The sequence below is a fragment of the Schistocerca nitens genome, chromosome 10 (genome assembly GCF_023898315.1).
Source record: "Schistocerca nitens isolate TAMUIC-IGC-003100 chromosome 10, iqSchNite1.1, whole genome shotgun sequence".
Taxonomy (NCBI): Eukaryota; Metazoa; Arthropoda; class Insecta; order Orthoptera; family Acrididae; genus Schistocerca; species Schistocerca nitens.
In genome coordinates this window covers 64,538,468-64,551,813 of record NC_064623.1, presented here as the reverse complement: position 1 = coordinate 64,551,813, position 13,346 = coordinate 64,538,468, and the positions used below count along the sequence as shown (strand labels likewise).

Genomic DNA, 13,346 nt, shown 5'->3' with positions numbered 1-13,346 from the left:
CAGCAACGCCATCGTCTTGGATAATGCTTTTCGTGCAGCCACAGGACATTATGTTACAACTCAAACTTTGCGCGATAGCCTGCATGATGCCCAACTTCACTCCCGACGTCCGTGGTGAGGTCCATCTTTGCAACCACGACACCATGCAGCGCGGTACAGATGGCCTCAACAACATGCCGAATGGACCGCTAAGGATTGGCATCACGTTCTCTTCACCGATGAGTGTCGTATATGCCTTCAACCAGATAATCGTCGGAGACGTGATTAGAGGTAACCTGGTCAGGCTGAACGCCTTAGACACACTGTCCAACGAATACAGAAAGGTGGAGGTTCCCTGATGTTTTGGGATGGCATTATGTGGGCCGACGTACGCCGTTGGTGCTCATGGAAGGTGCTGTAATGGCTGTACGACACTTGAATGCTATCTTCCGACCGATAGTGCAACTATATCGCCAGCACACTGGCGAGGCATTCGTCTTCATGGACGACAATTCGCGCCCCCATGATGCACATCTTGTGAATGACTTCCAACGACATCACTCTACTAGAGTGGCCAGCATGTTCTCCAGTCATGAACCCTATCGAACATGCCTGGGGTATATTGAAAAGGGCTGTTTTCGGACGAGATGACCCACCAACCACTCTGAGGCATATACGCCGAATCGCCATTGAGGAGTGGGACGATCTGGTCCAACAGTGGCTTGATGAACTTGTGGATAGTATGCCACGACGAATACAGGCATGGATAAACGAAAAACGATATGCTGCTCTGTATTAGAGGTACCGGTGTGTACAGAAATCTGGACCACCATCTCTGACGGTCTCACTGTATGGCGTTACAACATGCAATGTGTGGTTTTCATGAGCAATAAAAAGGGCGATAATGATGTTTATGTTGATCTGTATTCCAATTTTCTGCACAGATTCCGGAACTCTCGGAACCGAGGTGATGCAAAACTTTTTTTGATGTGTGTACATACATTTACAAGCACCCGTCCCCTATAAATTGTGCAGACTTCGGTTCCTATGTGAACTTAATCTATTAAGTCCCTTCTATACCCTCTAGAGGGGTATTACATAAATTGTGAAACATTTCGCACAGACAGTTTTTATTGAGGTATATGGACATTGTTTGAGGAATAACTTCATTCTGTACCCAAATATATAGAACAAAAGAGAGGAAAATAGGTCAGAAAACGATGAACATAAAATTTAGTTTGAACGGAATTATCACAAACGACCATTTCTTCGATGCATTCGCGCCCGATCGAAAGCATCTGGATAGTTCATGAAAACTAGACATGATTGTCTTAATGGGATTTCCGCGATCGTTCTTTAAATAAAAATATGGCATTTCAGTCTTTGATCGCTATTTTTTATTTTGAATGACCGGTTTCAGGCTAGCTGCCCATCTTCAGATCATATATTGCAGTTACAGAGTAACTTGTCGGTACAGAACTATCGGTTCGCTGTCATAACTGGATAGTTATTAGGGGCTGTTAATATAGAGCGTGTCAACCCTTTGCCCCTATTGCGGCTTCAGATCTGCTGGGGACAATTTCAATGAGATTTCTACATGTCAGCTGAGAAATGGTAGCCCAGTTGCTCAAAACTCGAAACTAGAGAAGACGCTGGGTCTGGTGCGAAGCTGACATTCCAGCTCACTCCAAAGGCATTGCGTTTGGTTCAGGTCTGGACTATGAGCAATCCAGTCCATTTCAGGAATGTTGTCCCACCATTGCCTCACAGACGATCCTTTATGACAGGGTGCATCGCAATGCTGATACACTCATCGTGTCTACATAGTGCACAATGATGTAAATTCTGTTCATATCCTTTCGCATTTAGCAATTACTTAAGCCCAATATGGCGATCACTCCGTAACCACGAAAAACACCCCTTATACTGATACACCAGATCCTCGGTACTTGACTATTGGTCGTACACCATGGCGGCAGGTAAAGTTGTCTGGGCATTCGCCCAACCTAGACCTTTCCATCAGACTGCCACAGGGCACAGCATGATCAGTTAACATCACTCGCCTTCAGTCATCCACTCACCCCGTGGCGTCGCTCCGTATTATATTGAAGAATCTCTTACCACCAACTACAAAGACGTGTGGCTTATGAGGAGTTGCTCGATCGTTGTGCCCCGTTCTTTTTAATTACCTGCAGACAGTGATAGTGCCAGTTGGGGTGCCGGCAGCACTTTGGAAGTCACGAGTGATTCCATCTCCTGATCTCGTACTGCCTTCCGAAATGATCGATGGTCCCTCACTCTCTAAGTATGGGAGGTCTGCCTGTTCTTGTTGTAGCTTTTATTGTTGCTCCACGTTTCCACTTCATAATCAAATGACCAACTGTCGACTTGTGAAGCTTTCGGAGGGTTGAAATACCCCTCATGGTACTGTTCAATGAGCTAGTCCACGTCGTAAGTCACTTAGCTCTGATGGTTGACCCATTCTGCTGTTACTGCCTTTGCCGACAGCACAGTATTCTCAGCCTCCTAGCCCCACCACCAAGAGAGCTGACGCAGTGCGTAGCACACTGGACTCGCATTCGGGATGACAACGGTTCAAACCCGCGTTTGGCCATCCTGATTTAGGTTTTCAGTGATTTCCCAAAATCGCTTCTGGTAAATGCCGGGATGGTTCGTGTGAAAGGGCACAGCCGACTTCCTTCTCCATCCCTAATGGGACCGATGATCTCGCTGTTTGGTCCCCTCCACCGAATCAACCAACCAACCAACCTCTTCCGCATTTTACACTGGAAGGACCGCCTCTGGAGACACCTACTGGTCAATCCCACATCGCATAAAGGCGTCTCCGTACTTTTGATCTCGCCAGAGACGAAATGAAAGTGACCAGCAAATTTGGAAGAGTAAGCTGATATTAAGCTCTGTTCTTTCTTCAATACAGGCACCTCATTGCACATCTTCTTCATTTCCCTTCCAATCTTAACAAGTGACAGTATTCTCCAGTGTTTTGATTTTTCAGGTAGAAGTTTATGTTCATTAAGGTACATCGCACACCTTCAAGCCAGCCAGATATCATTCTCTCTTCCTGAACGTCACTGAATCGTAGTGGTAACAAATTATGCAGGTTGACTAAATAAGGGGTAAGTGCGAATACCAGAAACGAAAACTGTGTGCCGCTGCTACTCCTACTTATACTGACGAGCCAAAACATTACGACCACTGCCCTCCGTGACGTGGATGCCGCCTGGTGACGTAACGAGCACGTGACGCGGTGTCAGAAGTGCATCAGACATGGACGGTTAATCGCTCTAGCAAAGATACGGACAGCAAATGGGGAGATCTATTGGGAGATCTATTGAGATAAGCGACACTGACAAATCACGGATTATTATCAGAGCCTATAAAAGAGTATCTCGAAAACGGCGAAGTTGGTCGAGTATTCATGTGCTACTTTCATGAGCATCTACGCAAAGAGATAAAAGGACAGTGAAATTCACACTATGCGCGAAATGGTTAGACGTCTACGACTCTTCACAGAACGCAGGGTTTGGGATTTCACTGCTTTGTAAAGTAGGATGGTTCAAATGGCTCTGAGCACTATGGGACTTAACATCGGAGGTCATCAGTCCCCTAGAACTGAGAACGACTTAAACCTAACTAATCTAAGGACAACACACACATCCATGCCCGAGGCAGGATTCGAACCTGCGACCGTAGCGGTCGCGCGGTTCCAAACTGAAACGCCGAGAACCGCTCGGCCACACCGGCCGGCTAAGGCAGAACAGTTGGTGATCTGAAGCATCTCTGCCGAAAGAGCACAATACTGGTGCACGCACAAGTGTTTCGGAGCACACCGTTTATCGAACATTGTTGAACACGGAGCTCCACAGCAGGGAGTAGATCTTTACCATCCCCCCCCCCTTCCCCTTCATGTTAAGGGAGGTAGGACGTCAAACGGGCCGACTTGGAGCAGGAGAGGCACCGCAAAACATTTTAGTTTCCACTGTCTATACTTTTACAAATAAATTCATAAAACTTTGTCAGCATGGCCAGGAAGGATTCAGAATTAACCCCCATAGCAGTGGAAGTTCGAAAACATAAGGAAATAATTTTTTTACGTGTGAAATTTCATCGTTCTGTCACTTACTAATGGCTGCATTTGTTGCTATAGGTACACTTTTCTTCATAAGCAAGAGAGATTCTTTGATGAATTTTGCACAGCGTACAAACCAATTTTCCAAATCTATTAAAACCTGTGGTAAAAATTGAGGCAATTAACTAAAAAATTTGTGTTTTTTCTGAACATGAAGTTTAAAATACAACAGTTCATTCGTTTTTGCATAAATTAAATAAATTCTAGAGTTTCATACACCTGTGAGTATGGTATGTATGCTGTGCAAAATTCATCGAAGAATCTCTCTAACTTATGGAGAAAAGTGTACCTACAGCAACAAATCCAGCCATTAGTAAGTGAAAAAAAGATGAAATTTCGCACGTAAAAAAAAATTATTTTATGTTTTCCAACTTCCACCGCAATGAGTGTGAATCGTGAATCCTTCTTGAAGATGATGACAAAGTTCTATGAATTTATTCGTAAAAGTATAGACAGTGGAAATTAAAATGTCCTGTGATGCCTCTCCTGCTCCAAGTCGACCCGTTTGACGTCCTACCCCCCTTAACGTGTTGACCCAGTGACATTGTCAGTTACGACTGCAGTGGGCACGGGACCATCGGGGTTCGACCGCCTATCAATTGAAACGTGTCGGCTTTTCCGGTGAATCCCATTTTTGATACACTAGGACGATGGTCGGCTCGACAAACGCCGTCATTGAGGTGATCGGTTACTCGAAACGTGCAGCGCGCCACGGACGCTGCCTGGTGGGAGCAGTACTATGCTACGGGAGACATTCTCCTGCGCTTGCATGGGACCTGTGGTAGTAATAGAAGATACGCTGACAGCTGCGAACGACCTGCACCCTTTCATGCTCGATGTCTTCCTCGACGGGGATGTCATCTTTCAGCATTACACTTGCCCGAGTCTCTGTGCTAGAACCGTCCGACAGTGGTTTAAGGGGCATTATAGTGAAGTTGATGTCTCGGCGATCGACCAGATTCGGAGGTAAACCCTATGGAACCCATCTGGGCAGCTATCTGGCGCCATCACAGGGTACAGATATCAGCAGTTAGTTATTTAGGAGAACTGCATGACCTGTGCGTAGATTTGTAATACTACATACCTCCACAAAGCTACCAACAAAGTATCGGATCCGTGATACGCAGAATCAGCGATGTATTTCGTTCCAAAGAGGTAAAAAAATGTCGTGTGACTATGGACTCCCGTCCGGTAGACAGTTCACCGGGTGCAAGTCTTCCGATTTCACGGCACTTCGGCGACTTGTGCGTCGATTGGGATGAAATGATGATGTTAAGGACAACACAACACCCAGTCCCTCAGAGGAAAAAATCTCCGATCCAGCCGGGAATCGAATCCGGGCCCTTAGGATTGACATTCTGTCGCGCTGACCACCTTCTTTTTCATTTTGTTCGTTGTTGATCGTTGTATTTGGTCGTTGCGGACGTCACATGAGTTCCGTTCAAATTCATTTGTTGATCCTTCCACTCAGTTTTTTACTACAGAGGTCAACGGGCTCTCTGACCGAACACGCTGAGCTACCTTGCCGGCGACCGCTCGGCTACAGGGGGCGGACTCCAAAGACGTACAAACAAGCTACTGATCAGGTGGCCGTAACGTTTTGGCTCACCACTGTATATCAGAATACAGACATACGTAAAGAACGTGCGGATCTGTATAAGGACGAGATGATTTTGATAACAGAGTAGAAGAATAGTGTTGTGAAATTAATACTGAAGAAATGACTGTCCCGTGGAAGGTGATTCACTGACTGGTGTCGTTAGTTATCTAGACGCCCACATTGGTGTTGTAGCGCTATGCTTCAGCTAGCTTTTATTCGGTACTCGTGATGTACACAAACCTTCACTTTGCAGGTTCGTCAGGTTCCTGGACGACGTGATGAGTCCGTTCGCCATGATGCAGTTCGTCGCTGGGACGCTGGCCGTTTGTGTCGTGTTGTTCCAGGCCGCAAATGTAAGCAGGCCTGCACCTCAGACGATCATCCGATCTCTCCTCTGTAAACTTCTTAAATTAATTTGGGATACAATTGTTAATCATATGCAATCATCAGCGTGTTTTAAATTTTTTTAGAGAGGATAACCACCATAAAATATTTTTTTTAGACTTTTGTTCTTGTGTAGCTCCATAACTCAATATACTTTAGCACCGGAAACGTGGTCCAAGCAGGTCGAAATTAGCTAGTAGTACGGGCAAAAAACATATTACAGACTGGTTGGACCATGTTTTCGTTCTTAAAATGCCTTAAGATCATTACTGTTTTCTTTTTGTTTTACTTTTGCTGATATTTCGGTAGATTATGATGAAATGATAGTAACTCTCTAAAACTATTGGCTTTCAGATATTTTTGTATAATCTGGTATACTATCATAATTAAACCACCATCTGTAATTAGATTTAAATACATAAAATTTACATCCCTGAGAGATTTTTTACTGCATTTGTTCCAAATAGATATCATTAAACGTACCCCAACGTGGAGGGAGTGCTTTGTAGTTATGTATATAAATACATCACTCTCCTACACCAACTAAGGGAGTGTTTGGAACAAAACGAAAATCTTGTACTGTTAATCTGAGCAATATTCAAATGAAGTCGATTTGAAATTCAGTCATGTTTTTGAGTGGTTTTGAATTGAACCTTCTCAATTATGGAGTAATTCACTAAGCACTTTATTCATAAAAGTTGATTAAAAACCAGAACATGAAAATATATCTCAAATGTTCCGTATGTACCACTTCTCAACATAGATTTGAAACTCTCAGGTTGTCATCAGCATTATTAAATTTTGTTAGTAGCCTGTTAAATGAATTCGAACAATGTACAAATTTTCCTGTACATTGGTTAAGAAAATGCTGTATAGGTACGATTTTCTCCACCTAATCTTCAGTGAGTCAATGTTTAAGATATGAGGAAGTACTGGCACGGGAGTGGAATAGTCTGAACAGCCAACTGCAGTGTGCACGGAGTCCACGAACTTATAGCGCAGATGGTCTTCCTTCATTTTCTCCAGGCCTCATATCCTTAATTTTCTACCTTTCCGCCATTTCTTCAGTTTTACTCTGCACCTCATAACCAGTAAAATGCGGTAAGACTTCATATCTGTACTTGCGAAATGCTTAACAGTTTCAAATCTCTCTCTTTCCATGAAATAATCTATGTGAAACCTTTCGGTGTCTCCATGTTTCTTCCACGTATATAACTTTCCATCATGTTTTTCGGACACAATGTTAGAAGTGATTAAATTATGCTCTGTGCCAAACTCTACTAGACGGTTTTGCCTTTCATTCGTTTCCCCCAGTCACGGTTGTCCTACAATTTTTCTTTCTGTTCACTTTCCTAAAATCGAGTTACAACATACCGTAATAATTGAATTCTGTTCTTCCTTAAATGTCTGGATAATTTCTTTTATCTCGTCTAACAATGTTTGAATTTCTTCATCATCTACGGAGCTAACTGGTATACACATTTGTATTTACAATGATCAGCCAGAACATTATGACCAGCTACCTAGTTGTCGGTATGTCCACCTTTGGCGCGGATAACAGCGGCGACCCATCGTGGAAGGAAGCAACGAGGCTTTGATGAGTCGCTGGACGGAGTTGGAACCACATCAGCACACAGAAGCCACTTAATTACCGTAAATTCCGGGGATAGAGCGATGACGTCTGACGCGACGTTCAATCACATTCCAGATGTGTTCGATCGGATGCAGATGTGGCGAGAAACTCGCCACTGCGTACCTCGATTCACTGCATTACACTCCGGCCTTCTGACATAGCATGTTGTCTTGCTGAAGAATGGCACTTTCTTCACTAAACATGAACGACACGAAGGGTACGTGGTCTGGAACCTGTGTACGATGCTCCTTGGCCCCATGGATGCCCACGTGAATGTTCCCCAGAGCATCACAGAGCCGCCGCAAGCATGATGAAGAAGGTATCGGGATGTTATCTTCTTGTTGGCTGATACATATCTTAGTCAATCCGATGTTAGTATTAAATTACACAACCTCGCATGTTTTACATTTCACCAATCACAACTTAGTAGCTTTAATGCACAATTTATTAATTGAACAAATTTATAAACTCCTCAAATACAAAAGTAACTTTATCTAAACAACAGAATTATCGTAGAAAGGTTTCTTATTTTCACAGGACGATAAACTGGTTGGTAGTACATTACAAAATTCCCCTCAGAGTCTAAATCAGTTTCTCTATACAATCAGAGCTCTCAGGCTAACGAATACTCAGTGAATACACATAACAATATAGCTGCACGAACTACCCAAGTCAAATACCTTCCCCAACACAAACTCCAATTCACATCTCCCCTTGTATTGTTACTATTACCAGGGCTCTCCCAGTATTGGACGTAATGGGGAAGTGCTGTACTGCATGTTATCGTATAGATCTTAAATTAAATTTTCCCTGAGACATTTAAGTCTCTAATTTATCTACGATAACGCTGGAAGCTGAAGAAGTGAATTAAAATTTGTGCTGCGGAAGGGACTCGAACCAGGAGGGTGTTGGGGAGGATGTTTTACTTGGGTAGTTCGTGCAGCTGTGTTCAACATAATGCTGTGATGGTGCATTGGTCAGCATATCTGTCTGGTAAGTAAGAAGACTGGGGTTCGAACCCAGCCGCAGCAGAGATTTTAATTCATTTCTTCAGCTTCCAACGTTATCGTAGATAAATTAGAGACTTAAATGTCTCAGGGAAAATTTAATTTGAGATCTATACGATCACATGTAGTACAGCTATCCCTCATTACGTCCAATGCTGGGGTATTATTGCAATGTCTGAGAGCCCTGGTAATAGTGACAATATAGTCGCAGCTCGTGGTCTTGCGGTAGCGTTCTCGCTTCCCGCGCACGGGGTCCCGGGTTCGATTCCCGGCGGGGTCAGGGATTTTCTCTGCCTCGTGATGACTGGGTGTTGTGTGTCTTTCATCATCATTTCATCTTCATTGACTCGCAAGTCGCCGAAGTGGCGTCAACTAAAGAGGACTTGCAATACGGCGGCCGAACTTCCCCACATGGGGCCTCCCGGCCAACAGTGCCATACGATCATTTTTTCAGTGACAATATAAGGGGAGATGTGAATTGGAGTTTGTGTTGGGGAGGGTATTTGACTTGGGTAGCTCGTGCAGCTACAGGGTGTTTCAAAAATGACCGTTATATTTGAAACGGCAATAAAAACTAAACGAGCAGCGATAGAAATACACCGTTTGTTGCAATATGCTTGGGACAACAGTACATTTTCAGGCGGACAAACTTTCGAAATTACAGTAGTTACAATTTTCAACAACAGATGGCGCTGCAAGTGATGTGAAAGATATAGAAGACAACGCAGTCTGTAGGTGCGCCATTCTGTACGTCGTCTTTCTGCTGTAAGCGTGTGCTGTTCACAACGTGCAAGTGTGCTGTAGACAACATGGTTTATTCCTTAGGATTTTTCTGGTGTTTGAATTCCACCGCCTAGAACACAGTGTTGTTGCAACAAGACGAAGTTTTCAACGGAGGTTTAATGTAACCAAAGGACCGAAAAGCGATACAATAAAGGATCTGTTTGAAAAATTTCAACGGACTCGGAACGCGACGGATGAACGTGCTGGAAAGGTAGGGCGACCGCGTACGGCAACCACAGAGGCCAACGCGCAGCTAGTGCAGCAGGTGATCCAACAGCGGCCTCGGGTTTCCGTTCGCCGTGTTGCAGCTGCGGTCCAAATGACGCCAACGTCCACGTATCGTCTCATGCGCCAAAGTTTACACCTCTATCCATACAAAATTCAAACGCGGCAACCCCTCAGCGCCGCTACCATTGCTGCACGAGAGACATTCGCTAACGATATAGTGCACAGGATTGATGACGGCGATATGCATGTGGGCAGCATTTGGTTTACTGACGAAGCTTATTTTTACCTGAACGGCTTCGTCAATAAACAGAACTGGCGCATATGGGGAACCGAAAAGCCCCATGTTGCAGTCCCATCGTCCCTGCATCCTCAAAAAGTACTGTTCTGGGCCGCCATTTCTTCCAAAGGAATCATTGGCCCATTTTTCAGATCCGAAACGATTACTGCATCACGATATCTGGACATTCTTCGTGAATTTGTGGCGGTACAAACTGCCTTAGACGACACTGCGAACACCTCGTGGTTTATGCAAGATAGTGCCCGGCCACATCGCACGGCCGACGTCTTTAATTTCCTGAATGAATATTTCGATGATCGTGTGATTTCTTTGGGCTATCCGAAACATACAGGAGGCTGCGTGGATTGGCCTCCCTATTCGCCAGACATGAACCCCTGTGATTTCTTTCTGTGGGGACACTTGAAAGACCAGGTGTACCGCCAGAATCCAGAAACAATTGAACAGCTGAAGCAGTACATCTCATCTGCATGTGAAGCCATTCCGCCAGACACGTTGTCAAAGGTTTCGGGTAATTTCATTCAGAGACTACGCCATATTATTGCTACGCATGGTGGATATGTGGAAAATATCGTACTATAGAGTTTCCCAGACCGCAGCGCCATCTGTTGTTGAACATTGTAACTACTGTAATTTCGAATGTTTGTCTGCCTGAAAATGTACTGTTGTCCCAAGCATATTGCAACAAACGGTGTATTTCTACCGCTGCTCGTTTAGTTTTTATTGCCGTTTCAAATATACCGGTCATTTTTGAAACACCCTGTATGTTGACCATAATGCTGCGGTGGTATAATGATCAGACATGATAATATTCATTTCATACCTTACTTTCCATTAACACCATCATTCACATTAATAACCAAATTATCAATAATTAATGAGAGTTGTAATAATCGTACTAAATACAGCTTCATTTCCAAAACATGTTTTAAGTACTTGATAATTTCATACTCCATAAGCAGCTGACATGTTTCGGCTACTGTCATAACTACTTGCAGCTAACTACTGGACCAGACTGAATCTGTCATGCCATAACCATGACTCACTGTATCTATCAGCTCGCTTTCGTCTCTTACTTACATATGCGCGATGGAAGGCGCTACGCCTCAAATTTTAAAATAAAGATATCTATACGAGGTGTGTCTAGAAAAAAACCGGACTAGTACTGGTGAAACAATAAAACGAATGCAATAAGGCTGAAAGTCGTGTGGCCTGTCACGTGACTCTCGCTCCGCCTACTGCTCGAGTTTCATCTGCCTCCTGCACTCAGTCTGCCCGTGGCGTCTGTTTTAAGTAGTTGACGTTTTGTCTGTGCGTCGGAAAATGTTGAGTGTACAGAAAGAACAGCGTGTTAACGTCAAACTAGGAAAATCTGCAAGTGAAACGTTTGTAATGTTACAACAAGTGTACGGCGATGATTGTTTATCGCGAACACAAGTGTTTGAGTGGTTTAAACGATTTAAAGATGGCCGCGAAGACACCAGTGATGACACTCGCACTGGCAGACCATTGTCAGCAAAAACTGCTGCAAACATTGAAAAAATCGGTAAACTTGTTCGACAAGATCGCCGTTTAACAATCAGAGCAGTGTCTGAGTTAACAGCAGTTGACAAGGAAAGTGTTAGGCAGATTCTTCATGAAAGTTTCAACATGAACAAAGTGTGTTCAAAAATGGTTCCAAAGTGTCTCACAATTGAACAGAAGGAACGCCGAAGAATGATTTGTTCTGACATCCTGGAAAACATTGAAAGTGATCCCACCTTCTTACAAAATGTTATTACTTGCGATGAATCGTGGTTTTTTACTTACGATCCCGAAACTAAACGCCAATCGATGCATTGGAAAACTCCTGGTTCTCCACGACAAAAAAAAAGTACGAATGTCAAAATCGAAATTCAAGGCAATGATGATTGTTTTTTTTTTTTTTTTTTTTTTTTACATCAAAGGGATTGTGCACATTGATTGGATACCAGAGGGACAACCAGTGAATCAGCATTACTGCATTAGCGTCCTGGCTACCCTACGTGAGCGAGTACGGAGAAAACGGAACGATTTGTGGAGAAAAAAGTCATGGATCCTTCACCAAGACAATGCCCCAGCTCACAGTGCGTTGTCAGTGAAGACGTTTTTGGCAAAACACAACATTCCCATCTTAGATCATCCACCCTACTCACCTGATTTGGCCCCCTGTGACTTTTTTCTTTTCCCTAAAGTCAAGTCAGCTTTGAAAGGAACTAGATTTGAGACTGTTGAAGCAGTAAAAGAAAAAGCGACGGAAGTAATGTATGGACTTACCGAAAATGATCTGCAGCATTGCTATGAACAGTGGAAAATTCGTATGGAGCGGTGTAGATACCGAGGAGGAGAGTACATTGAAGGAGATAACATGAAATTGTAAATAATTGTAAATAAATGTTTTTTCCAGCATCAGTCCGGTTTTTATCTAGCCGCACCTCGTACAGTAGCAACGCCATTATGGGGTGAAAGAATACAATGACAACGTTCTGGAATTAAATCTGTATCACAGAATCGGATATTTGATGGTTTGGAAGTCTTATCGTATGTGAGTTTATAGTATGTGGTAAACAGTAAGGGGCCAATTCCCGTAGTGCTGTACCTTGTGGCTTACACCAATTCTCCTCTGTTGACAGAATCAGGACTTGAATACCAACCTGAAGTGTGCCGGATGGTTGCCGGGGCCATCGCTCGAGCTCTTCATCTACTGTGGGGGCGCTCACGAGGTCGTGCACGAGGTAAGCTGAACGTGGGGTACATATATCCATGAGCCACTCACACATCCATGTATACATCTCGCCACGCAGCACCTACAGTGCCCGACAGAAAGAGTGGAGCACCTTGGAGGCACGATTGAATACCGCTGTAAATTCGTACGTGTACGCACCACCTGCGCGTAACGTAAATTGGAAAAAATCGCAATTCACTGTGTCAGGTGGCACGACCACCAGGGTGCATTAGTGTTTGTTGTGTTTAGTGTTAATACCACGCTTGCTAGGTTATACACTGAAGCGCCAAAGAACCTGATATAGGCATCCGTATTCAAATACAGATATATGTAAATAAAATACGGTGCTGTGGTCGGCAACGCCTATATAAGACAACAAGTGAATGGAGCAGTTGTTAGACCGGTTACTGCTGCTACAATGGCAGGTTATCAAGATTTAAGTGAGTCTGAACGTGGTGTTATAGTCGGCGCACGAGCGATGGGATACAGTATCTCCAAGGTAGTGATGAAGTGGGGATTTTCCCGTACAACCATTTCACGAGTG

At 43.9% G+C, this 13,346-nt stretch overlaps 1 protein-coding gene across 1 annotated transcript in view; it reads left to right on the top strand.

Moving 5' to 3' along the window:
* Positions 1–13,346, top strand: part of LOC126210541 (odorant receptor Or2-like) — an 87,551-nt gene that overhangs the window by 12,732 nt on the left and 61,473 nt on the right. Inside the window, exons 2-3 of the mRNA XM_049939793.1 lie at positions 5,983–6,082; positions 12,711–12,812. Coding sequence (XP_049795750.1) covers positions 5,983–6,082; positions 12,711–12,812 — 202 coding nt within the window. The remainder of the gene's footprint in view (positions 1–5,982; positions 6,083–12,710; positions 12,813–13,346) is intronic.